This window comes from Cricetulus griseus, chromosome 4, assembly GCF_003668045.3.
Source record: "Cricetulus griseus strain 17A/GY chromosome 4, alternate assembly CriGri-PICRH-1.0, whole genome shotgun sequence".
Lineage (NCBI taxonomy): Eukaryota > Metazoa > Chordata > Mammalia > Rodentia > Cricetidae > Cricetulus > Cricetulus griseus.
The window spans coordinates 185062546-185090236 of record NC_048597.1 but is presented as its reverse complement, the minus strand read 5'-3'; the positions used below and the strand labels follow the sequence as shown (position 1 = coordinate 185090236).

The window sequence follows — 27691 nt, the reverse complement described above, 5'->3', positions numbered from 1 at the left end:
ATGAGTTCTAATACTGCCTGTTGGTCCCCTCACATGGCTCCTAAGAGGCCATGTTTGAAATGATTTAAAGCAGGCTTTAACTATTAAGTTGTTGCTTATTTATACCTTACTTCATCCTTTTTGTTGGTTTGTTTCATTTTGTTGGTTTTTCAAGAAAGGGTTTCTCTTCCTAGCCTGGGATGTCCCGGAATTTATTCTGTAGACCAGGCTGGCCTCTAACTCACAGAGGTCAGCCTACATCTGCCTCTTGAGCGCTGGGATTAAAGGTGCCCATGACCACTGTCTGGCACTTCATCCTTTTTTATTACATTTATTTATTTTGGGGGGAGGTGGGTGGGTGCAGGCATGCTCCTGTGGAGGGCAGAGGCCAACTTCGACTCTATGGATCCCTGGGATTAAACTCAGGTCATCAGCCTTGCCAGCAGATGCCTTTTCTCACTGAAATCATCTTGCTAGTCCTACCTTGTTTAATTCTAAAAAGGAACTGAAACAAATAATTCAGTAATATTTCAGTTATATATTTAGCTATAAAGATTGCAATGAAACTAAATGTTTTTGAACCAAAATTTGTTTGTAATGCAGCAGTAAAGTTGTTGACAAAATGGCTCATTTTTAGAAAAACAAAGGGCTGGTGATCTTGAACTGGTGTTCCTGAGGCTTTCAGAGGTCAAGGCTATGCTAGTGTTGACTCTATGTACAGTCAGTGGCCAGTGATCAGTCAGGGAAAGCCAGTCCTCTGACTTGCAATTATGAAAGTGTAACTGTATGAAGCTTCACCCCTTATAGCCACAGAATGGCAATTTGAAATGACTCAACCCAAAGTCATATCTTTCATGAAAATAAATTTATCTGAACCTCCAGTCTTTTAACCATCTAGAGCATGGTATTTGTTACAAATTTTAAAATGAGTTGTATCTATATTCTATCAAATTGGGTTTTGTTTTCACTCCAAAAGTTTTCAAAGGGTGGAATCTGTTAAAACAAGAATATAGGAAGTTTCCAACTCATGTTTTTAATTGTATACGCGCGTGTGTGTGTGTGTGTGTGTGTGTGTGTGTGTGTGTGTGTGTGTGTGTTTATGAGTGTGGTTCTGTGATTTTTTGTTAAATCTTAGTTATTTTAGAACTTAAGTTGGCATTTTAATGATAAGGAAAAGCATTGCAGACAGATGCCAATGGCACACTATTAGGTTTTGTTGAATGTCTTATACCATCTGCACAGTGGCTTGGAATTTTGTTGTTGGCTTTGTACTGTCTGCTATCATTTTTCATGATACTCTGCATTTGTCTAGAGAGAACTGAAGCTTAACCAAAATTGCTGCTTATGAATTCTGAAACAGAATTGCTCTATTCCAGATAATTGTTTAAAGCTTACATTTAAGTGGAAAACTAATTGGAATGAATTCCCTAAGGTTTGTCTTTTACACTTCCTTGGTGATTAGTATGAACCTTCTCTAAACCGATGTCTGTGTTCTGGTGTCACTGATGTTTGGGAAGAAGGGGTATTAGTTAACAATGTTTACCTTTACGATTGCCTCTATTGAGTCAAGTTCTGCATTTATATAAAGTCTCACTAGGAAACTGCACAGTTGTCATTTGCTACTATGGTTTCCACTGTTGCTTCAAGGTTTCTTAGGAAGATGGCTTCGTCCTTTTCTAGCAAAGACATTGAGGGAGTGTCTAAGATAAAGGAAAGTTGGGTGCTTACAGAATTGAATGTTATTCCAAGGAGTGAATCTCAGCTATTTGACTCATTTCTCTGGTAAGAAATGTTCAAAGCTGCTAAGAAATCTCCAAGAGACAAGAGGAGATTTATGAGGTTAATGTTGTTGTTGTTTTAAATGCATTAGATGTAAAAATGGAAAGTTTTATATACATACAGCACACACACACACACACACACACACACACACACACACACTATAAATAATGGATATGTTCCCTAAAGCATCAGTACAGTATAAAAAGGTGAGTTTGTTGTTACCTGATTTGAAAGATTAAAATGTGATCATTCTTATTGTTACAGAATAAAGAAATAGAGATCAGGTGTGAGGGCGAATACATGTTTGATTTCTGTATTCTTGATAGCATGGGTGGGTGTGTGTCTATAGATGCTTATACTATAATAATTAATATGCATACCATTCAACCTATAAAATTCACTCTGAACAACTTGTCTAAAACACTTTCACCACATACATGATGTTCTAGATAGGACTATTTATGACAGAAGAATGGATGCCACTTAAGTACCACTTAAGTATACATGGAGGCTGATATAAGTCAGTTAAGGAACAGACATGTGATAGAACATTAATAATGAAAAGACCTAGCTGTCCACCAGCAGATGAATGGATAATGGACAAGGGGTTGTCTTAGTCCGTTTTTGGCTACTATGATAAAACACTGGCCAGGAACAAATTGGGGAGGAAAGGATATATTTCTACTAACATTCTGTCATGAAGAAAACCAAGGCAAGAATTCAAGCAAGGAACCAGAGGCAAAAAATAATAAAGTATTCCTTCCCTTCTTTCTCTGTCTCAAAGAAAAGCACCAGCAAAGTTTGGGTTTCCTAGTGGGTGAAGCCCATTGCAATTTTAATTCAACTATTTCAGCCCCTCCCCCTGGCTCTGACCCTGCTTCTGGACATTAAAGGCACCATCTCTTGTCTCCAACCTTCCAAGAGAGGTGTTTCAAGAGAAGCAACAGTTTCCTGCTGGACTCATTTTGGGTCCTTTATCCATTCATTTGCCTTCAATCATTTTATCACGGTGTGAGCAATTTCCAGTGTTAAATTCCCTGGACTGTTTTCTGGGATTGGGTGGTTCTTCAAGGAATTATGACATTTGATAAATTTATTAATTTATCACATTTTCTTCTTTAATTGGGTCCTCATCATCAGGAAGCAACCCTTCCTTCTGCTCTGAGGATACAAAGAAGGAGGAAGAGGTGTCCCTTGTCTCTTTACTACTCATGTTCTAGTTAAAGAGCATTCATAAGATGCAGCTGCATACCGAGAAACAGTTGTTAAATTAAACTGCCTGGACTCAATGTCCTGAACTACAGTGGTCTCAAGCTATACCTCCCTCATGCACTAGGTGTTCCTTGGGTGGTAGGCTCCAGCCATAAACCAGGGGTACAGAAACAATGGCTGGGCCCTGTTCACATGGAAAGCTCAGTGTGCATACTGAGTGTCAATGCATGGTGTCCACCCATTAAAGCAGAACTCATCAGATAATAAAAAAGGCTTAGTGTTGAAGCCTATGTTCCCATTCCAGGAAAAGTCAAGGCTTTGATTCAAGGTCTTACCCAAAGAAAGAACAGAGGGAACTAGAGGGATGCTTCAAAGGTTAAGAGTCTTGCAAGGGACCAGACTTCAGGTCCCAGTACCAACATGGGTGACTCAAAGATGTCAGTAGCTCTAGCCCCAGATGTCTAATACCTCCTCCTGGTCTCCTTAGCGACTTCATTCATGAGAAACACACAGACACACACACACAGACACACACAGGATAAAATAAAGTAAATCTTTTAAAGAGGAAAGAAACATGAGAGGGCCTTACTGCCCAAAGCTAAGAGAGAAAGCTTCCCTGCTGCTTTGTAGCCTTTCTGTCTCTAGAAAACACTTTGTTCCTTCCTGACCATAAAGTGATCTAAATTTACATAAAATGATAAGTTCCTCATGCTAAGCCCGCCCACCATTCTTCACTTTTGATCTTTCACTTCAACAATAAGGCTAAGCTATCAAACAGCCAAGTTATGGGAACAAAACTTACTGACTAAGGCAAACTCAATTGAATCCATACATGACATTTTCTTAGAAGCAACATCCTTTCCTGGAAGCTAACTGCTTCGCAGACAATTCAGAGAACTCAGCAACAAGCCAAAAGTCTGAAAATGAGCTCTCCCGGAGAGACAGAAGGCTGAGAGAGGCTCACACATTGATTCAATGGAGGTATACAGTTGGCATATATGGTGGCTCTATTACCCCAGTGATATTCTGTGTCATACACCCAAATTCATGGACACAGACATGCACAGAAATGCAGAAACAGACACCCACAAGCAGACACACAGTCACACAGAGACATGTACACTCACACAGACAGACACAGACACATGCACACACACACACACACACACACACACACACACACACACACAGACAAGTGATTCTTTACAAAGGTCTAAACTACTTCTTAATTTATTACATGCTGTTTTTTTAAATAAAACTGTAAAACAACCATAGTAAAACATCTAGCTATCCCCACTTCAGTAAAATTCAGTATCATACAAACATGCTTATATAGCTACCTCTCGTCATGCATGTATGTGTATGATTTCATATACCTTCACTCATATGAGTATATCCTTCTATAAATATGCATGTAATCACATATTTACTCAAGCATAAATTAATATATAGACATGCATTTCATAACTGAAAGCATTCATTCTAAGAAAGGCATCATTTGGTGACTTGTGTTCTCTCAGTGACCACCAGGCTACAGTGTCACTGGGAAATATAGTCCTACAGGGTAAGACTCTATAGATTGGCATGGCATATACAGAATGTCTGAAAATAAAACATACTAAATTTAAAAATAATAAATCATTATTATGCTTCCACACTGTAAGATACTTTTCTTGTAACGTCAAGCATTATTATTGGTAATTGCCTATGATTTTTACATTGATATCCTCTGCTCTGGCTGAGTTTTTTAATCAACTTGACACAAATCTAGACATATATTGGAAGAGGGGATCTTAATTGAGAAAGTGCCTCCATAAAACTGGGCTGTAGGCAAATCTGTCTTGGTTGTATTGGTTAGTGGTTGATGTGGGAGAGCCCACCCTGTCCTGGGTTGTATAAGAAGCAGGGAGAGTGAGGGAGCCAAGAGGAACAAGCCAGTAAGCAGCAGCCTTCCATCGCCTTTGCTTCAGTTCTTGCTTCCAGGTTCCTGTTTGAGCTCCTGCCTTGACTTCCTTTACCAATGGACTGTTAACTGGATATATAAGCTGAAGTAAACCCTTCCCTCCCCAAGTTGGTTTTAGTCATGATGTTTTATCACAGCAATAGAAATCCAACCAAAGATATCCACCAATCATTTAATCAATTGCTTACATTTTGGGGGGTAAGGAGACTATCTAAAATTGCCTTGCCTTCGTACCCATGATAACATCCACCATTGCTTTTAGACTCAGAATATTTTATAAACATGAAGTTTATGATTATGAGGAATAATTGGTTAACTATAATTAAAACCCTACTAAGTATCCATCACAGTCATAAGCATACGTTACCTGCCATCCTCTCAATGGTAACAGCATGCATTCTGACTTTCTTTGTTGGATGTGGAAGCTCCTGTGACTGAGTGACTTGCCTGGGGTCACATTACTAGTCAGTGACTAAAATAGAATGTGAGCAGGTATTTGTTGACACTCTTCTCCCATACCATAAGGTCTAATGCATATACAATGGGTGTAAACCACATTGTGTGTAATGGATCTTGGAAGACAAAGCTGTAACAGAAAAAAGCAGCCCCTGCATGGTTATATCATTGTGTTTGCTTCCCATCACATCTGAAGTCCTCAAGACGAACAAGAGATGCTTCCCACACCTCAGACAAGCAAGTTCAAGCCAAGAATATATAACATTTAAGGTCATACCATTTAAACTCAGTTTTTATTAATGACTAATAAATATTAGATATGAATTCAGAATAAACTTTATTACAAATTGGCATAAGCAGTCCACGTTTATGGACAAGAATGATGCCACTATAGTTGCAACTTGAAGTTTTATAATACTTAATAAGGTACAAAATGAAGAGTATGGTCCCTTCTGTGATATTTTTCTTATTCATTCAGTAAGAAAATTTCGAATATATGCTTGATGCAAGCACTAGGGTTTAGATAAGTATAGAATCATGAGCTATGAGAATGTTTACTTAGAGAGAGAACATCTTATCTCTTATCTGAGTCTTGAAAGCCAGTAATTATTTACCACATACAGAAGCACCTTAACCCTAAGAAGGGCATCCAGTAATGGGCAGAGCGGGGAATCAGTGTGGTGAACTCAGAAGGGGCTGAGTGGATGCCACCTAATGTACACATCTATATGAACACATAGTTTTATCACCCATGTCTTCAGAGGAGGGCATGGTCACCGTCCATCCTGGTCTCTCTTTTCCTGGGCTATCTGTTTTCATAGCAAATGGTCACTAAAGAATTTTCTTGGTCAAACCAATTTATCTTTATTCTTTTAGTGGTATAAATTAATCTTCAGTTGAGTTTTAGAATCGATAGTATATCATTAAATATTTTACTCTGGGGCTGGAGAGATGGCTCATCCGTCAAGAGAACATGCTGCTCTTCCGGAGTACCCAAGTTTGGCTTCAAGTATGCACAGAAAGTGGCTTAAAACCACCCAGAATTCTAGCTCCAGGGTTTTGAGGTCCTCTTCTGGCTTCTTCAGGAACCTGAATTTTTATGCACAGACCGACCCACAGGCATACATAGATAACATACTGATTTTTTTTTTCAGCCAAAAAAAAAAAATAAATGGTTGAAGTCTGAGACCTGTGCTGCCACCAAAAGCAACATGGAAGCCCTTGGGGTTGCAGGTGCAACCAACATAGGGGAGGTGTATGGAGGTGCACCAGACAGCCAGGCACCAGAGTAATGTTGCAAATGTCATGTGGCCTGTTGTGTGGATGAGCCAGGTACTATTATTTAGTAGATCAAAGGATGTACCAGATTCTATAAATCTGAATAAAAGTTGATGATGAGAAAAATACTGATTTTTAATTTAAAATAAAGATTTCATTCTTTGTATTTTAGAATTATTTTATTTTGGATATTACCTTACTTACTCCTAGGACAGCATACTCTGCCACACTAGTATCTGAGGAGAAAGCATTAGACACAGAATTCATGGAGGATTTGAGGTACATGGAGAGATTGATGGGGGCTGGATATGTGTTAGAAAGGTCCACTTTGCCTTCTGGGTCTCTGATATATGATGACTCAGCCTTCTCCCCCATCAATGCCAGAGTCATCCCTTGCCTCCTGCTTCTCCTTTTAAAAACTCATGAACAGAAACAGACATGTATACCAAAAGAATGTAGCAGGTGGTTCAGATACAAACCCACACAGCTATTGCCTCCTGGTTTTTGACAAAAGGGTCAAAAAATGAATACTGATTAGCCACCTTCAGGAGAATGAGGTTATCTGTATCTCTCACCCTGGGGGAAAAAAATCAGTTCAAAATGGGTTAAAGGCCTTGATTTAAAACTGCTAGAGGAAAACATAGGAAAAGCTCTTTACTGTACAGTCATAGATGAGAGCTGTCTGAACAGGACTCCAATAACATGAGAAATAACCCTAAGAATTGTCTAATGGGATCATATGAATTTAACAAGTTTCTGCACATCAAACAAAGCCATCAACAGAACGAAGAGTCAGACCACACAGTGGAAGGAAACCATTTCTTGCTATATACTTCAGACAGTTAAAAATCCAGAACTACAAAAATTAAATTAAAAAAAAACAAAAAAATGCCAATTAATAAGTAAACTAGTAGTCAGAAAAAAGAGTTTTCAAAATAAGAAATACAAATGCCCAATCAACACATTTAAAAGGTATTCAACAGCCTTAGCAATTAGAGGAATGGATATTTAAAGTACTCATTAAAATCTCAGTAAAGTGAGATGCCATCTCACCCCAGTCAGAATGGCTACCGTCCAGGAGACAGACGAGAAGTGCTTGTGAGGATGTGAGGCAGGAAGAGCCCTGCAGGTGAAAGTGTAAGCTATCATGAAGAAAAGTGTCTATATTTCTCAAAATTAAATTCAGAACTACCATATACCCAGCCACGACACCCCTGAACACATATCCAAAGGACTCCATAGCCTCTGGAGTCATATTTACACCTTGATGCTTATTGCTGCACTATTCACCATGAGAAGGAAACGGAAGCAGCTGAGAGGTCCATCAACAGACAAATGGATAATACGGTGTATATACACAATGGAGTTTTACACAGCCTTAAAGAAAAAATGAAATTTGCAGGAAAATGAGTGAATCTGGAAATTACTATATCAAATGAGCACACCCAGATTAAGAAAGATAAATATGACAGGTTCTCTGTGAAAAGAGGCCCTCGCTGTAAATTTTTATGTAACATGAGCATTGGTGTAGATTATGAAAGCGGAAGAAGAGAGGGGAAGAAGAGAGTACACATGGCAAGTAAGTAGAAAGGGAAATGCTTGTGCCAGGCATGTGTAAATGCGGATGGGATAAGGGAGAGGAGTAGGGAAGATAAACACAATTTTATAGTCATAGTGGTAAGATTTCTTCTTTCAATTTTCATCAACTTCTAATCTAGCATTTTATACAATGAATTTACAGTTTCCAAAATTTGATGAAACTTAAGCATGAAATTTTGGGGACTATACTCTCTAATTCTTGTAATTAAATGTTCCTGATAAGTTAAAGTGGGATCATGGCATGGTGGCTCGTTCCTAAAATTATACACTATAGTGGGATGGGCTGAAAAGAAGCTGAGGCAGGATTCCAAGGTGGAGACTAGTCAGGGTGCAAAATGAGACCCTGACTTAAAAAAAAAAAATAAAGCAGGCAAAGTGTTTCATTGCATTGCCTTTGATTTTGATCTTATGAGTTTGTCCATCCATTTCAATAATTTTAAAGAATCCAGATAAAGCAAGATGAGATACAGTGATTCAATAACAAACATGAAACCAATATTCAAAAGAAGGACAGAATGTTTCATAATTCACAATAACTCACTGAAAGGAAGTGTTGAAGCCGAGTCTCCCATCCTATTTCCAGTTAATGGGTCAGAGTTCAGGGAATTGGGCTGTAAGTTGAGAATGTAATTACTTGTTGAAAGGCAGCCTCAGAATGGCTCTTACAGCACATTCTTGTCTGGAGAATTTCTGTCCCTGCCCTCCTGTCCAGCCTTAGTTGAAGTGTGATTGCTTACAATATCTAGAAGATATTTTAGAGTACAATTGCTATAGCAGAAAAATGATGAAGAATAAACAAAGAGCCTTCAGTAATCCTTCTGTGTTTTGATATAAGCACCCAACTGATTTCATTGTAGACATAGAGAGAGACATTGGCTCATTTCTGTGTAATCCACCTCTTATTAATGTGTCTTCTACTGGGTCCTGATAGGAGACTAGCTAAACTGTTACAGAGTCTTGTTTGTAGAACCAAAACATATAGCTAGGGATTCTGCATATTTTCCACAAGCGTAACTTTTAAAGGGGAACTTGCCAGATATTGCCTCTTCCCTGAAACAGAGTTGTTGAGTGGGATAAGGGTGGTAGGAGGGCTAGTTCTGCCTCATCTGCCAGTGAAACTTCTATTTAGACATCTGCTTACAAATGCCCTTCACAAGCAGGGATCAAGGGGCAGACTGAGCAGGAATACAGCCACTGGATAATCAGGTTTTAGTAATGTCATTGCTTCTCTTAAGTAAAGAAGGCCATCTCACAATGGGATAAGCTCTACTAATGTGGGTTAAAAGGATTATTTTCTTTGGGGTGTAGTCATGAGAGATACATATTTGTATGTTACATAGAAAACTAATTCTAAAATATTTTCAAAGGGGCTATTTGAAAAGTAGTAATAAATAATTATAGAGAAATTTGTCATTTTGGATGGCTGTCAAAGCACTATTGACTCAATAGTGATTAACTGCAAGGTATTATAGCACCTATGAATTAAAACTAAAAAACCTCACATATAGTAATCCTGTTGTCCTGGCTAGTTTTATGTTTATTTGACACACATTCCTGTCATCTGAAAGGAGGGAAACTTAATCGAGAAAAAGGCCTCCATAAGATCCAGCTGTAGAACATTTTCTTAGTTAATGATTGATGGAGGAGGGCCCAGCCAACTGTGGGTGGTGCCATCCTTTGGCCTGTGGTCCTGGGTTATATAAGAAAGCAGGCTGAGCAAACCATAATGAGCAAGCCAGAAAGTAGTACCCTTCCACGGCCTCTGCTTTAGCTCCTGCCTCCAGGACCCTGCCCTGTTTGAGTTCCCGCCCTGACTTCCTTCAATAACAGACTACAATGTAGAGTATAAGCCAAAAGAATTCAACTTGCTTTTTGGTTGTGGTGTTTCATCAAAGCAATAGTCCTCAACACCTGTCAAGAAAATAAATGTCTGGGTTGTATGCATGGGGGTGGTATTTGTGTGTGTGTGTGTGTGTGTGTGTGTGTGTGTGTGTGTGTGTGTGTGATATGTGTGTGCATGTGTGGTGTGTGTATATGGACTATGAGGGGTGGGGGGGTTGGTGAGGACGTGTGAGTGGTATAGAGAGGTAGTGTGTGTGTGTGTGTGTGTGTGTGTGTATGGTGGGGGTATATAATGTGTGAGGGTGGATGGTGTGGGTGATGTAGGGGGTGGTTATGGTGGTATGTGTGTGTATGTGTGTGTGTGGTGTATGTGGGGAATGTGGGGGTTGGTGGGGGTGGGGAGGTAGTGTGTGTGTCTGATGTGAGGAGGTGGGGTGGCTTGTGTCTGGTGTGTGTATAGTGTGTGTGTGTGTGTGTGTGTGTGTGTGTGTGTGTGTGTGTGTGTTTAAACTGGCAAGGCATGAAATGCATTACACCATCAGGAACAACACCAGCCCTTCCTTTAACAATGGAAACATGAAAAGCTGGAAATTTACCTCACTCTTTAGGCAAGGAATTATTTTTAACTAAAGGAAAAATACAGAGAAAATCTCTTGGTTGTAGCAGTACTTGGCTTACTTTTAATAAAAAGTTTTGGCAACAAAATATCTTATTTTCTCTTGCTAAAAAGAGCCAAATCCATAAACTGAAAACTAGGCCAGAAGCTCTGGCTAGCTGCTTTGCCAGATTGTAAATGGCTGCAAAGGTTCAAGGTTATTGAACTAGTGCTCCCCTTTGCTCTGTGTGGAAGGTGCTTTTCTCTTGTATGTGATTTTTTCTTGTTTTCACATTCTTTTCATTATGCATCCTTGTTTCTCATAAAAGCAACTTTGAGAATCAGACCAATGAAGCAGATCATAAGTAGCTAGAGAACTCCACAGACTACACCAAACTTAAGAAATATGAACAGTCTATCGATTAACTTAAATCATTTAAAATATTAGTAAATAAACCAATCTCCTAGGTTTTTGTATTGTGAATCTTTTGATACTTTATAACGTTAGAGTTTCTAATTTAATCCTGAGTGGGGAGTGTATTGGCAAATGGTGGTTTTGATGTTTTCCAAAACCCAAATTAGAATCAGGCTTGGTTTTTCACATCAAGCTTCCATGGTGGCTTAATCCAAAACAAAGTTATGCAGCTGAGGTGCAGCTCAGTTGACAGAGAGCTCTTTTGGCATCCACAAAGCCCTGGGTTCAGTTTGTAACATAAACTATATAAACCAGTGTCGTTGACACCTTTTGCCTTAGCACTGGGTAGTGGCTGTGGAGGAAGAAGTCTCTACTTAGATGTGTAACTGCTTTGTAAGACCAGAAAATGGCCTATTGTAGCCATGCTTCTGCTTTTCAATGTTTGAGTCTATTACATCTATGAACACGTGAAAGAACAAATAGGGGGTAACAGAAGAACAGTAAATGGACAGCACAGAATCAGACAGAGCACTCTAAACTCCCAGCAGCGGTGACCGCAGCAGCCTGAGGGAGCAAACCAAAGGCTGTATCCTCACATCAGGGCTTAGGAATCTATTGCAGAAAATCAATTGGGAAAGCAACCCAGTGGAGTTTCAATCTAGAGTCCCAAGGTGGAGCAGAGGGTCCCCTCAGGTGAGACTTCCAAGCAAAAGAGCAAAGAGCAGCAGGTAGAGATGGCATCATTAAATTGGGGACCAGACCCATCTAGTGGAAAAGCCTGGGGAATCTTTGGAATAGTCATGCTGGAGTTCCAAGTTCAGAGCTCCCAACTTCTCCTTCCCTGGGCAGGCATTTTCATACCATGGGATAAACACCAGTGACCTCTATTAGAAATGGCTCACCTTCCAGCTGCTCTCAAAGCTATAACGGTTTTACTTTTGAGCTGTTTTACTGTTTTCTCTCCCCCAGTACAGAACCATGGAGCCAACCCAACCCAACCCCACCCATGACACCCATGTCTTTGAAGGATATTTGACCTGAACATGCTTGGGTCTGAAGTGGAGGTGGGGGCAACTCCTCCCACAGCCAACTTTTCATTGAGCTAGAACAGCACAGGAAAAATTATTAGCATAATGTATGTTACAATAGTAAATTCAAAGCTAGCCTGGGATACATGAAAACTCTATTTAAAAGCTGTATGTTTATTTCAAAAAGAATTCCAGATATAGTTCCTTTAGGGATAATATAGAAATTGGATTTGTCCATCCCAGTTTGTCTCATTGAGCTGTTTTCAGGACTTAGTGAGGTTAGTTTGTACTTATGACCTGGGAATGAAATGACAAAGTGGAAGAGGCAGCCCCAGAGGAGTGTTGTTCATAGATCAACTGTCAAGGTGTCTCAGACATCTCTCCACAGTTGCAGGGTAGGGGACAGGTGCACAAAATGAGAGAAGTTAGGAAAGGAAGACATAGTGTCAGCAAACAAACAGCCCCTGTCTTCACCCATCTGAGTATTCAGTGTCCGTATTCAACTCTCCCACTCTGGCGTACTGAGTGACATGGATGCATGCTCTCTCTTGTCCAAGACCCCAACTCAAAGTGAAATCCACTTCCATGTGTTTATTTCCAAGTCTAGTCTTGGGTAACCCTTTTGTCCTTACCGTAAGCACTATTCAGATTCTTTGTTCATCTTGTGACCTAAATGAAGAATACTCATCTCCCTCTCACACTCTCAGTTAGTATCTGTAGAGAAAGAAGAAGGGAAACAATTCAGACCTTCTCGCTAAGTAAAAAGGAATACTGGGAATAATGACACTTTCTGGTTCACAGCAAATAAATAATTCTTGGGAACAAATATATGCACACCTTCTCCATCATATATCTGAAGAGGTTTCTTTGTCCATCAATTCAGCAGCCTTGGTATTTCCGGGTGAAGTCATTACATCTATTCACCTCCAGATCGTGGAGTATACCATACATCTGTTTAGAGTCTCTGCTCCCTTGGACAGTCCTGTATTGCATGATGGCAAAAGAAACAGGGTCATCCTAGGAAGTACAGGTGTGTGGTATTCCTGTTGCTGTGAGTTCATCGACTCAAGATCATTTTAAATGCAACCCAAATCCAGACTAACCAGAGGCATATTTGACAGTTCTATTTCCTGGAAACTTTAACCAAGCTTCTAGAAAATGGGCTCCAAAATGATTTTATGAGTAACTACATAAGCCTAAAAATTGTACCTCTTAGCTATTGAATTCACTGTCTTAATTCCTCTCCCTCTTCCAAAAGCTCAGCAGCCTCAGGGGAGCAAGAGAATGTATCACCTTTAATCTAATCTTTGCAACTAACCACTCCATCACTGTCAGTGAGAGACTTAGGGAACAGGGAAGGGAAGATGCTAAAAGCATTCTGGGGCAGCATTTGATCTCTGAAGTTGTACTTAGAAGCATCTGCTTTTACACACACACACACACACACACACACACACACACACACACACACACACGGATAACTGAGCAGCTGGCTTTCTTCAGTCTTGCACTCTTCCATATTGCAGTGTTCTCAGCCAACTTATGGGCACGGGAGGCATGTAGACAGACAGAGCCTGTGTTAGCCTAGCCCTTGTACCTCTACTTACATTTTGGCCGACTCTAATGTGAGTGTCAATCTACTATAACACATATTTGAAAGTAAAATGAGCTGGGTTGTAGTGGCACAAGCCTTTAATCTCAGCAGTTGGGAGGCAGAGGCAGGTGGATCTCTGAGTTCAGGGCCAGCCTGGTCTACTGAACAAGTTCCAGGACAGGCTACAAAGCTACACAGAGAAACCCTGTGTTGTGGAATATTATTTTAAGGTGTGTTACATTTATTTATGCTATGGAACATTTGTTTAATGATGTAAAGATGTGTTGCTTTTGTTTATGTTGCATTTGTTTAATTCTGTGAAGCTGTGATTCTTTGCCTAAAACACCTGATGGTCTAATAAGAGCTGAACTGCCAATAGCGAGGCAGGAGAAAAGACAGGCAGGGCTGGCAGACAGAGAGAATAAATAGAAACCTGGGAAGAGGGCAAAGAGCAAATTAGAACAAGGAGAAGAGGACATCAGGGGCCTGCCACCCAGCTCTACACAACCCGCAACAGAATAAGAGTGAAAGTAAAATATACAGAAGTAAGAGAAAGACAAAAGCTCAGAGGGAAAAGATAGATGGGTTAATTTAAGTTAAAAGCTGGCAAGAAACAAGCCAAGCTAAGGCTGGGCATTCATAAGTAAGAATATGCCTCCTTGTCTGGTTTATTTAGGAGCTGGATGGCAGGCCCCTCAAAAGAGAATAGAGTAAGAATAAAGAATAAACAAAAACAACCCTGTCTTTAAAAAAAGAAAGTAAAATGATTTAAAAATATATATAAATTTTAAATTATTTCAAATATGTCTCAGTTGGTAGGCTGTGTACCTCATTGATACACTAAGCATAGCTGGGCCAGCTGTTATGCCCCAGTGCTTCCAAATGCCCTAGCTTCCTGTCTTGTGGTAATTAAAACCTTCAAACCCTGCCCTGTCATCTCTTCCACAAAGTTAACTACACATTTTAGGTTTATTACCTGTAACCCTTTATGCTTTAAAATTACCACTGTGGAATGGACATGAGTCACGAAACAGGATAAAAAGCTAATTGTTTTTCTGGTGCTAATTCTTTCACTGATTTGTGCATGTGGTTTATAAGTACATAGTAGTATAATTGATAGCGAAAGTGTAAAACCCAATGTGAAAATCCATGACTTCAGAATAGCTATTCTAACTGCATGTTTTCTCTCATGTGTAGTTTCTGCATTCTGTGTAGGTACATGGATAGATGTGTATATGACATGAAGGAAGAAGTGAAACTATTTAGGAGAACAAGTGGGAGGAACAGGGGACAAAGAGGAAGGCAGCAGGAGGCAATGAGAGGGCAATGTGCTCAATATACATAATATATGCTTGCATGAAAATGCCCAGTATAACAACATAACAAATAACAAACAGAGACCAGTCATGTAACATTAAAAGTGTTTGGTTAAAAAACAAAACAAAAACAAAAAACAAAAAACAAAAAAAACAAAAACAACTGAGGCATAGGCCCAGAAAGTATAAGTGTGAAACAAAAGGTTCAAGTCAGTGTATTTTATCAGAAAGTGACAAAGGGGACATGCTTTTGCAATGGTGTCACTTTGAGGTTTATGACATCACAACTAGCATTTTTCCTATATTTGGATCATGTTCTGTGACTCACACAGACACACACATTGATCTCCGTGTTTTCTTTTTACCGTGTAAACATTTACCTATTGATATCAAATGCATTAACATCTTAGCAAATTTTAATATGAATTTTGAAGAAATAACCAGATATTGCCATCCTGATACCAGACAGAGGTGACTGTATGGTCACTCATTGTCTCAGCACGGTCCTCCTTGGCTAACATAGAGCCTTGTTACCTGCCATCAACACAGTAAAGTAGATTCATTTTCCCTTCCCACTCTCTCTACCACATTTTGCTACTATAATATCTCTCAAATCTATATTTTTATGTACACATTTCTAAGAATGATAAAAATTATGCTTACTTAAGGTATTCTAAAGGTATTTCACCTTGGTAAAACTTCATAGATATAGTGAATAGTTATTTAAAACAATTGCTGGAGATTTTCAAATACACTGTTTTAAATAAACAGGTTCTAAATTAATAATGAATTATGGAGTCATATTTAATAATAACCAATATAAATCAAACTCTGTCTAGAACTCTGGTAATAATTACAAAATATTTTCTCAGTATTTTTGTAAATACCTCCTAACATGGGTACTGTCACCCCCAGTTTGTAGATAAAAGAGTCGAAGAACTTGAGTCAGAAAGGAATTAGTTCTCAACCCTGTTAAAAACAATAAACCATTTTCATATGCAATTATCCATTGTGCACCTAAATTAACACATATTTTAATCTACATATTGATATATGTGTGGAAATAAGTAAAATGTTACAATTGTGATATAAGAACAAATAAGAGGGCTATTATGTATTTTAGAAAGTGGAGTCTCTGATGTCACCACTAGACAATCCGTCCTCCTGAAGCATGCCTTCCCAGCATATTAGTAGACTTAGCAAGAATGTGGTAATTCAAATGCAAACAGACGCAAAGTCTTTGATTCAAATATTTGGCAGATGGTTTTTTGGGGTGTTTTATTTGACTTCTTCCTTCCCTCCTTCCTTCTTTCCTTCCTTCCTTTCTTTCTTTTTTATTTTTTCTTTATGTATATGAGTGTTTGCCTGCAGGTGGACCCTGTGTGTGAAATGCCCAGAGAGGCTAGAAAAAGGGATCATAATCCCCAGAAATGGACAACTGTTAGTTGTCATGTGGGAGCTGGGAATTGAACCTGGTCCTCTACCAGATCTGCAAGCGTTCTTAACTGCTGGGACAGCCATCTCCCCAGCTCCTTCTTTTCTATCTATCTACTTATTTGTCTGTTTGTTTTATGTCTTTTTTTTCTTTTTTATATACTCATTTTTCTCCATTTTTATTTAAATTAGAAACAAGATTGTTTTACATGTCAATCCCAGTTCCCTTTCCCTCACCTACTCCCCTGCCCCCCACTAACACCCTACCTATCCCATACCATTTCTGCTCCCCAGGGAGAGTGAGGCCTTCCATAGGGGGTAATCAGAGTCTGTCATATCCTTTGGGATAGGGCCTAGGCCTACCCCGTGTGTCTAGGCTGAGGGAGTATCCCTCTATGTGAAATGGGCTCCCAAAGTCCATTCCTATGCTAGGGATAAGAACTGATCTACTACAAGAGGCCCCATAGATTTCCGAGGCCTCCACACTGACACCCACATTCATGGGGTCTGGATCAATTCCATGCTGGTTTCCCAGTGATCAGTCTGGGGGCCAAGAGTTCCACCTTGTTCAGGTCAGCTGTTTCTGTGGGTTTCACCAGCCTGGTCTTGACCACTTAGCTCATCACTCCTCCTTCTCTGCAACTGGATTCCAGTTTAGATCAGTGTTTAGCTGTGCTGTGGCTGTCTACTTCCATCAGCTGCTGGATGAAGGTTCTAGGATGGCATATAAGTTAGTCATCAATCTCATTATTAGGGGAGGGCATTTAAGGTAGCCTCTCCACTGTTGCTTAGATGGTTAGTTGGTGTCATCCTTGTAGATCTTTGGACACTTCCCTAATGCCTGATTTCTCTTTAAAACTATACTGGCTCCCTCTCTGATAGTATCTCTTATTTTGCTCTCCACTATTATTCCTGCTACACAAACTTCCTGGTCCTTTATGGCCTCCTCACCTCTCCTCTTCTCCCCTTCTCATTCTCCTAGCTCCTCCCCTCTCCCCATGCTCCCAATTTGCTCAGGAGATCTTGTCCCTTTCCCCTTTGACAGGGGACCATGTATGTCTCTCTTAGAGTCCTCCTTGTTGCCTAACTTCTCTAGTGATTTGGATTGTAGGCTGGTAATCCTTTGCCCTATGTATAAAATCCATATATGAGTGAGTACATACCATGTTTGTCTTTTTGTGACTGAGTTACCTTGCTCAGGATGGTTTCTTCTAGTTCCATCCATTTGCCTGCAAATTTCAAGATTCCATTGTTTTTCTGCTGAGGAGTACTCCATTGTGTAAATGTACCACATTTTCTGTGTCCACTCTTCAGTTGAGGGGCATCTAGGTTGCTTCCAGGTTCTGGCCATTACAAATAATGTTGCTATAAGCATAGTTGAACAGATGTCCTTGTTGTATGAACGTGCTTCTTTGGGGTATATGCCTAAGAGTGGATCTTGTAGTAGACTGATTAGACAGAGTCTTCCTATATAGACTAAGTCACTGGCTTTGAATTCATAATCTTGTTGCCTAGACTCTTCATGTGCTGCAGCTGTAGGTGCATGTCTCGGCCTTAAATGCTCTTCATGTAGGTGATGTAATTTCTCAAAGTTTAAGAGAATTTTTCTTTAGTAAAGTTCTGGGTAGCAGCTACAAAACACAAAGAAGCAAACAAAAGCCAAAAAAAAAAAAAAAACCCTCTCCTTTGATTAGCAGCTAACCTACAACTTGCTGTCTAAGAAATTGCATAATAAAATATGCAAAAGACAAGATTTTTAATGCAAAAGAGTTAAGAACTGAGCAGAGCTAATTGCCATGAGCTAATTGCCAATGAATCATTTTAATTCATGCACACTGTCCTGCCCACGATGGGCATCTTAATCTCTGGCCTTGAAGACCAAACACTAATCATGCCTCTGAGTTTATAAGAATCCGACTGTCCCAGTTATTACTGTAGCATTCTGATGTGAAATCTCCTACAAGGAGTCAAAATTGTGAGCTACAGCTTGCACACCGGCACGTCATTCCCCAAGCATTGCTCTTATTTATTTACACTGCCTCGTTTTGTCTCAAAAGTCTGATGGGAAGCTTGTGACACTGTCAGGAATTGTTAAGTAAATGTTGCCCTTAGAGCTCATTTTGTGCCGGGTGTTGGTGGCACACACCTTTAATCCCAGCACTGGGGAGGCAGAGGCAGGTGAATTTCTGTGAGTTCAAGGCCAGCCTGGTCTCCAGAGCAAGTGCCAGGTTAGGATCCAAGGCTACACAGAGAAACCCTGTCTCAAAAAAAACCAAAAAAACAAAAAAACAAAAAAAGAGCTCATTTTGTAGTTTACTAGAGATATGGATGCCTTCCTAAATTAAGTGGATGTTTAAATTAAGTGGATGTTTAATGCATTAAACAAAATATGGAGACAGAAAAGTAGATCAATTATATTAAAATATACTTCTACTATGGTATAAAGTAATAATTTGTTTCCTTACACTTTGAATGTTGTATATAAAATTGTCACTTTATTAGTGACAAAATACTGCTGTGATTTGTACCCTATATGTAAAGTTTGAGAGGGAGTAAATTGCAATAGTTTCATTTTGTTTTCAAACGAAAGTTCAAGGATGACCAGGACTTGCCCATAAACCTCAGGTTAAAGATCCCTATAGACTAGAGGTGATGGATGCTGAGAGTCAGGGAGCACACGATCCTGCTACCTGATTTATCAGCTTTAGGGCAAGTGATGCACAGCAGGTGACTTAGCTGCTTCTCAAAGAATAGCTAGCCAGAGGCAGAGAAGCATGGGAGAGTCTACAAAACACAGTAGGAAAGACCCAGTAGCACAGCTTTGGGTAATATCGGGTAGCTTTTGTAACAAAAGGAGATGGAGAGAATGTGGAAATCAGTGACAGACTGTAACCTACAGGCTGTTCTCAAATCCAAGGGATTTTCTTCTGGTCAAATTTGATTTCACAGTGTCTTCTGTATACTGTGTATTGTGTATGTTGTACATACTGTATATACTGGATAAACTGGGTGCTATGGTTTGGTTATGAGGTATGGTCCCCAGCCAGTGACTCTATTGAGAATCAGTTGAATCATGAGAACACTAATGTCATCAGACTATTAGTTAGCTGGTAGCTGAAGGGGCTGTTTTTAATAGAACACAGGGCCTGGATGGAAAACTACCCAATGGAATCAAGCCTTCAGCAGCTAGATCTTGTCCCTCACCTCCCCCTTCCCTCCCTATATTCTCTCTGCCTCTGCTTCCTAGCTACTCTCAACTGAGTACCTCTGTTCCACATCCTCCACAGAATACTTCCCAGCTTCGCCTCAGGCCCAAAGCAATGAGCCCACCATGGACTGGAATCCGGAAGCCAGCAGTAAAAGTTTATCATTCCTCCTTGTAATTCATCTTAGGCATTTTGTCACAGAAAACAGAACCTTACGCACTGAAATGATCAATGTGTCAAGTACTTGCCTATAACTGTGCTAATGCCGAATGCAATGAGGGAGTCAGAACTAGATTGACAACAGGTAAAGGGATAGTACTCACTGAAGGGCCAATGACCAGGTTTACACCAGAGCCAGAGTGACCCACAGATGTTTGCTTAGCCAGGCGGGAGGGAGAAAGGAGGGCTGCACGCATGCCTCTCTGCTACTTAAACTCTTGCTACATCACTCTGACCACACCCAAGCGGGCTGGTCAGCAGCACCTGTAGCCAGCCCCAAGCAGGCGTGGTCAGCAGTACCTCTAAACAGGATTACTCCCTACACTGTGCCATTGTTTTATAATCTGACTGTCCATGGCAATGAAATTAGTTTATTGTTCAAATGAGGGATTTCTAGGGTATGGATATGTTGTCAGAGAAAATGTTGCAAATTTAAAATGTGGACATACTTAAACCAAGGTCTTTACTGCATGTGTGACTCTGCTGTCTCAGCTACGACCAATAGACTGGAACAGGATAGAAATTTGCCTATTTGTCATTTAGAGAATCACACTTTTCTCCTATCTACCTGCATTGGGTACCTGTAACACCCATGGCTGGAAGGTGTCATGGGGAATCCTCATTTATATTTCAATGGATATCTCTTTATAAGTTGATCAGGCTTACAATCAGCTTCTAACACCGTGTGCCCTTCAGAACAGCAGCTGACCTGTGCACATTTGTTTTCAGTGAGTGTCATAACTCGACAGATCGAATCAAGGTCCGAGTATGGGATGAAGATGATGACATTAAATCCAGAGTGAAGCAGCACTTCAAGAAGGAGTCGGATGATTTTCTGGGCCAGACGATTGTGGAAGTCAGGACTCTAAGTGGCGAGATGGATGTCTGGTATAACTTAGGTGATTATTTTTATACCTACTTGAAAATGAGTTAAAATTCTAGAGTCTCTGTGACATAGATCATGTTCACCTATTGTTAAAAATTGAATGCCTTTGTAGATCATTCTGTTGATCTCTTGGCTGGGTTAGTTTCACTAGCAATAAAGGGTAATTATTGACTAAAATTTTATATTACCGAAAGACACTGTTAAAACTGAGATGAAATTTTTAAAACTCAAATAATTGAATGTCTTTCAGAGAAAAGTTTATATGACTCTTGATTTTAGATGCATAATATACAGCTTCAAAGACATTTGTCTAATGTTTGGGCAATCTGTGGCTGCTCTTTGATTTATTCTACTCAATAATGAAAATTTAGCAATAAAATATATTTGGAAGGCTGGAGAGATGGATCATCACTTAACATCATTTTCTGTTCTTCCAGAGGATCCAGGTTTAGTTCCCAAAACCTATGTCAAGTGGTCACAACTACCTTTAACTCTAACTTGGGGGGATGCAATGCCTTCTTCTGACCTCCACAGACAACCACAAATGCATGGCATGCATTCCCACAAACACATTCATGCACATAAATTAAAAATAAATTAACGAATTAAAAAGAAAGGTTTTTGATGTAGTTGGGATTTCTTTCAAATGGTGATATAAAAGTAGGCCTTCCTTAACCAAAACAAGAAGAATTGATGTAGCTTTAACATAGGCTCCAACCATGAAAGACATCAATAATAAATTTAGCTGGCATGACATTTAAATGAACTTTTAGTATGGAAACAGGAGTAAGACAATTTTGAATTTGGCTTTTTCTTGAATGTAAAATAATCAGGGCTCTTTACTGATGACTTAATAATAGAACCAATTTATCTTATCTTAGTTTCCATAAAAGATGGCCATACCACCTTGAACGAGCCCTATCTGATCCAAAGATTTCTTAATACCAGCCTAGGAAATGGTAAATTAAATTTTTGAGGACTGGCTGGTCATAAATCCAACAGAAACTGACACAGCCCTGGGGCTGCAAAGAATTACACTTAGATCCACAATGTACTTTACCAACTCATAAAATTTTCGCTTTAAAATAGAAACAAAGCCTACAAACTTTTAGTAATACGGTGGTTGTCAAAATAGAGAAAGACTCGTTGAGTTAATAAAACTCTAAATTATGTAACAACTTAGAGAAACAGGAAATTTAACTTAATCTGAACACAAATGATTCAGCTACACTGGGAGCTCATTACCAAAAATAGTTGAGGAATCTTAATTAAAGAACATTGGTACTTCTCATTATTGGAATCTAAGCTTGAGACTAAGTTAAAACTCCCACATCTTATTTAAATTATTAAGTAACTTTACATATGAAACCAAGACGTTAAAGGAAGAAAATTTCAGCTCCTGGGCAATACTCAAAAATCATATTTTAATTAGAGCCTAGTTTTGCATGTTTTTTCTATGACAAATTACCATCTTCTTGAACTAAAGAACAGGAATTCTTGTATTTTATTGTTGGATGGTCTATACCTGGCTATAACCAGTTTGCTAGGGAGCTTGGCTGTGCTGTTTGGTTAGATGGCTGCCTATCTGTGATGTGAAGCTGCCTTTTAAACTATGAAACAAACACCCTGCTGTGGTGCTGTGTAGACCGCCTTTGCTTCAGCAGCTTCAGCTTCCCAGGGGTAGATATTTCTGTCCCCTCACTTCCCTGTCCTTTGCCTTCTAGAAAGGAAAGGGGAGGGAGAAAGGCAAAAAAGGAGGGAGGAGAAGAGAGAGAGAGAGAATTAGTTTACATTCCTTAGCCCATTGTACCCAACCCTCCCAAATAATCCACTTTGTCCTTTCTGTAAACTCTGTCCTTTCTCTTCACTTGGAATCCACTCTACCACACAAAGCAGTGCTTGCCCCGAAGCCCTGTGTGCTCAAGCAGAGTCAATGGCTCCTGGTTTGAGGGACAGCATTCCTTCTAAGCTTCCTACGCTCTGGGAAGGGGTGGCAGGCAAGGAAACCCTAGGCTTTGTATTTTACTTACTGCTGCTAACTGAAAACTATGTATACGTTGAGAGCAAAGGGACTCCTAGACAGGTCTGCTGGGCCAAGATTGTAATTCTATTTCCTGAGAAGGCAGAGGCAGGAGGATCACCAGACCAAGGCTTGCCTGGCCAATGTCACAAGGACCTGTCTCAAAAAGTGAGGAACTGGCTGGAGATATAGCTTAGTAGTAGAGCACTTCCCTTGAAATTTGAGACCCTGGGTTAAATCCTGGTACTGAACAAAACAACAGGGTAGGTGTGCTGTCCTAGCAAGTGGGCAAACCCCTCATGATTCTGTACTGCCAAAGATGGAATTTTCACAACTCATTCCTGCTAGACAGCAAGCATGAGAGAATCAAGAGGCACCCCACACAGAGAATGCAAGCTAAAAAACATGGATATGTTTAGGAAAGGGGCCAATTGAAGTCATCAGCACCAGCTTCCTGTTGTTTTATGTAGCTCCTACTATATTTCTTATAAATGGTGACCTTCTCTCCATGCATTTCCTATGTGCAATAATGGGTGTCAATCTCACATTCCCAAGCCATATTCACACTCTAGGAATTTTGTGACTGCAAGTTGCTCTCAAAGCTCTGATAGGTGTGGGCTGTTCCTCCCAACTCAAATCCACTTACTGAATAAATTGGTTGTATTCTGATTCCATTCACATAATTAATATCACATTTAAAAGTAAGCACAGGCTGTCGATAGACGATATGAAAACTGCTTTCATCTTGTTAGCCAGAATTTGGTTCATCCTTTGAAGTGCAGAATGAGCAAGAGGATGCTGACGAGGTGTTTTCAAATGAGACAGTTTCCTCGTGAAATTTTATGCTCTGATTATCTTGCTTGTAATTGCCACACAATGAATTTAACTTTACTGTGTAAGGGCAGGGGGTCCTTTGATCTTCTGTCAGAACTCTACAGGTAGTTTAACAATTACAGCAGCATAACGGGCTTGAATTGTCTGTGGGTGTCATGGATACTTAGTCACTTGTATATAAAAGTGAGGTGTTCCTAGGTAAACTTCTTGTGTGTGTGTGTGTGTGTGTGTGTGTGTGTGTGTGTGTGTGTGTAATGTATACATGTACATGCATGTGTGTAACTGTGTGCAGAAGTGTGTGTGTGCATATGTGTATGTATGCTGTGCACATGTGTGTATGCATGTGTGTGTGCTTTATGTGCATGTGTGTATACATACGTTCATATTTGTGTGTATGGATGGCTAATTTAAGATTTCATTCATTAAATTTGCTTTTAAAGATCAGTTATTTTTATTTTATGGATATGAGTGTTTCCTTTATGTGTGTATACACAACTTGTATATTCCTGGTACCCGTGGAGGCAAGAAGAGGTCATTGAATCTCCTGAAACCAGAGTAAAAGATGGTTTTGAACTACTGCCATGTGGGCACTGGGATTAAACCCAGATCCTCTGCAAGAACAGCAAGTGCTCTTAACCACTGAACCATCTCTCCCACCCATAAAATTGTATTTAAACAATTTTACATATGTATGTAAAACATATGGACCACTTTCATCCACAAGATTAACACCATCAACATACATTCCGCACACAGATATCTTTCATGTTCATATCTATTTGTTTTGTTTTGTGACCCACTGAAATTAGTAGGACCAGTCCATGTGCCCATGTGTTTGGCCCTGTCCTTTACAGTATGAGGGAGTGGCTCTTCATTGAATATAAAACTAGAGACAGTGGCTCCCCTCTTTCCCAGAGTCTCTCAATAGCCAATAGTTTAGAGATAAAAGGTAGGGCCCCATGAGGCTCTCTCCCTTGCTTGACTGATTGCTGATACGGCAAGTCTTGAGTAGGCCCAGTACAGGTATCTGTGGTTGTGATGAGTCAGTACACTGGGGAACTTGAATAAGAATTATGTTCTTGTTGAAATAACTGACCAAGGACATGTTTGCTTTTCCTCAGAGAAACGGACAGATAAGTCAGCTGTGTCTGGGGCCATCCGACTGAAAATCAATGTGGAAATAAAGGGAGAGGAGAAAGTGGCACCATACCATATACAGTACACTTGTTTACATGAGGTAACTAGCAAAACAAATTTTATTAAAAGTAAAAATTGGTGGGGGGGAGGGCATGCTTGTTATGAATCACAAAACAAACCTTAAATTTTGAAAAGTCAAGGAATTGGGTTTGTGGGGTTCTCCCTGGAGCTCAGACTGCCTGTGGTATCTAGCCGGGGCTGTGCTGACTGAGCCTATGGTAGCTGGTGGTGGGTTGAGGTATGAAAGCCTGATAGAAAGCTGGTTCTTTAGTGGAATTTCAGAATGAGCACTCAAAGAAGGTGATATACAGCTAACTCAACAGTTCCTGTCTGGTCTTTGGTGTATATACACTGACCAGTTGCCCTGGGCTTCCACAAGCCCTAGAGAGATAAGAAGTGTTCACTGAAGACCTTGGATGACAATGATACTTCTTCCAGATAGCCAAAAGGATGAGACAAAGCTCCGTGCTCTGTGAGAGAAGGAAAGAATACTTTCCCTAGAGGGGAAAGGCATCAGCAAGATGGCTGTCCTTGTTCCATTCCTGTCACTATGATGAAATGCCTGACAGAAAGCAATTTAGGAAAGAAAAGGTTTATTTGGGCTCACAGTTTCATGTTATAATCCATCACTGCTGGGAACTCAAGGAGGCAGGACTTGAAGCATTGGCTCACATGCAAAGTCAGGAGCAGAGCGAGAACAAACACCTACTTCTGATCAGCACCCTCTCTCCTTTGCATTCAGCCTATGGCCAAGGCTGGAAAATGGTGTGGCTGACATTCAGTGTGGGCCTTCCCTCCTCAAGTCAGCCAGTTTAGATACACAGACATGCCCAGACTCCTACATGACCTGTAAAGTCTCTCGCTGGCACTCTTCCTGAGTGCTTCTACATTGTGTCAAAGCGACACTAAACTAACCACCACAAGGCCATTGCTTTTTTACACATTAATTTTCCTAAATATATTTATGAAAATCTATACCTCTAAACACTTGACATGGTAAAGATTTGCATACCATTTTACCAAACAAAAAATATGGAATGTGGTGTTTCAGTTGTTCACACAGTAGGCAGATACAGGATTTATGATTAATTCTTATGGCCAATGCACTGGCAGCATTAAGTCAATAAAATGCTTTCTGTTTTCTGACTAATTAAAGCAACAATCACCACAGGTTTGGCCAGGATCTCTGGCCTTGGAAAGCCAGCAGAGAAGATGTGTGTTTTAGGCTGTACTTTCTAGAGACTTTTCTTCTGGTTCAGGAAAATAAGGGCAGAGAGATAGCTCACTGGGTGTTAATACCCGACCTCCATATATGGGATCCACACAATGTAAAGACAAAAACCAACTCTCACAAGCTATCTGCTGACTTCCATGTGTAACCAATGGTAAATTTACAAAGAGATAGAAAGCTCTATAACCAATAAAAAGATTCTTCTAGGCTACAGCATCTATAGTTGTTGGACACCATAGAGGATTCAGTGGGGATCATTTCTTTAATTACAATTTTTTTAAACATTTATTTTTATTCTCAACTCTCCCTGGCTATTACCATTCTGTTTCTGAAGCCTCATAGTATCATTATGTGATGGTCTTCTATATGATCATGGCTAACATCCCATTATCCAACCAGGACACTGTAATTTACTCAGAGTCCACAAATGTAAAAATACGTTATCCTATTCTGGAAATAGCTGGCTGTGTACAAATAAATGAATCACTGACTCTGCAGACTCCCAGGCAGAAGCAAAGGCAAATTTCTTATAATAAATTAAGTTTAATATAATCTAAGATATTCCCATTGCATTCAGAGGCTGCTGACATAGACATGATAACAATGCAGGGATAGTCTACAGAAAAACATAGTTAAATGTTCCTAGCTTATCTTGAGGAATCCCAGAAGAACTATAAACTGCTTGCTTTCAGAACCTGTTCCATTACTTGACTGAAGTGAAGTCTAATGGCCGAGTGAAAATACCAGAAGTCAAAGGCGATGAAGCCTGGAAGGTTTTCTTTGATGATGCTTCTCAAGAAATAGTGGATGAATTTGCCATTCGTTATGGGGTTGAATCCATTTATCAAGCTATGACGTAAGTACTGTGGATGCTGAAGTGATCCCAAATCTTGCTTAAAATTCAGTGGAAAGAAAAGGGAACCTTCATCTTGATTCTCTACTTTGTTATACCTATTTGTTTACTGAGTGTGTATGTGCATGTGCTTGTCATGGTGTGCCTGTAGAGGTCAAAGGACAAATTGCAGTAGTCTGTTCTCTCCTTGGACTATCTTGGACTGAAACTCAGGATGTCAAGTTTGTTGGAAAGCACTCTGACCTGGTGGCCATCTTGCCAGCCCTCATCCCAGCTCTTCTAGCCCAAATGCAATAAATCAGAAAGGGAATTTCCTTACATTGTGCATATGCTTCCAAGTGCAGCAGTAAGATAGTAAGTATCGGAGCAGTCAGCATCACCATCCTCCTGCCTTTGTTCTCTTTGGAAATGGGAATCCTTCACTAGATCATTTGCATGGGGGATTTAGAAATGCCCATCTGAGACCCATTGGTAAGACATGGTACTCTGAGAGCAGGGCTAGTACCCTGTAATGTGAACATCTCTTTGCATCTGAGGAAAGTAAAGCCCTGGCATACCCAAGGATCACACAGCTGTTATTGTCTGAAGCACAAGGAGCCATTGTAGCATCTTAGGTAAGGTACTAGGCTGATTCCTTCCTTCAATATGTGTATTATTAGTGTAGTAAATAAAGCAAAGATGTTCATAGTACTGATAGACCCCACTGCTTCGGTGACTGGGGTAATGAGTAGGCTTACACAGATACCTAACAG

At 39.9% G+C, this 27691-nt stretch overlaps 1 protein-coding gene across 2 annotated transcripts in view; it reads left to right on the top strand.

The window, feature by feature from the left end:
* Positions 1–27691, top strand: part of Unc13c (unc-13 homolog C) — a 401427-nt gene that overhangs the window by 170858 nt on the left and 202878 nt on the right. For both annotated transcript variants that reach the window (XM_035444481.1, XM_035444480.1), the window contains 3 exons: positions 20648–20817; positions 24780–24895; positions 26779–26942. In XM_035444481.1, the coding sequence (XP_035300372.1) occupies positions 20648–20817; positions 24780–24895; positions 26779–26942 (450 nt within the window). The remainder of the gene's footprint in view (positions 1–20647; positions 20818–24779; positions 24896–26778; positions 26943–27691) is intronic.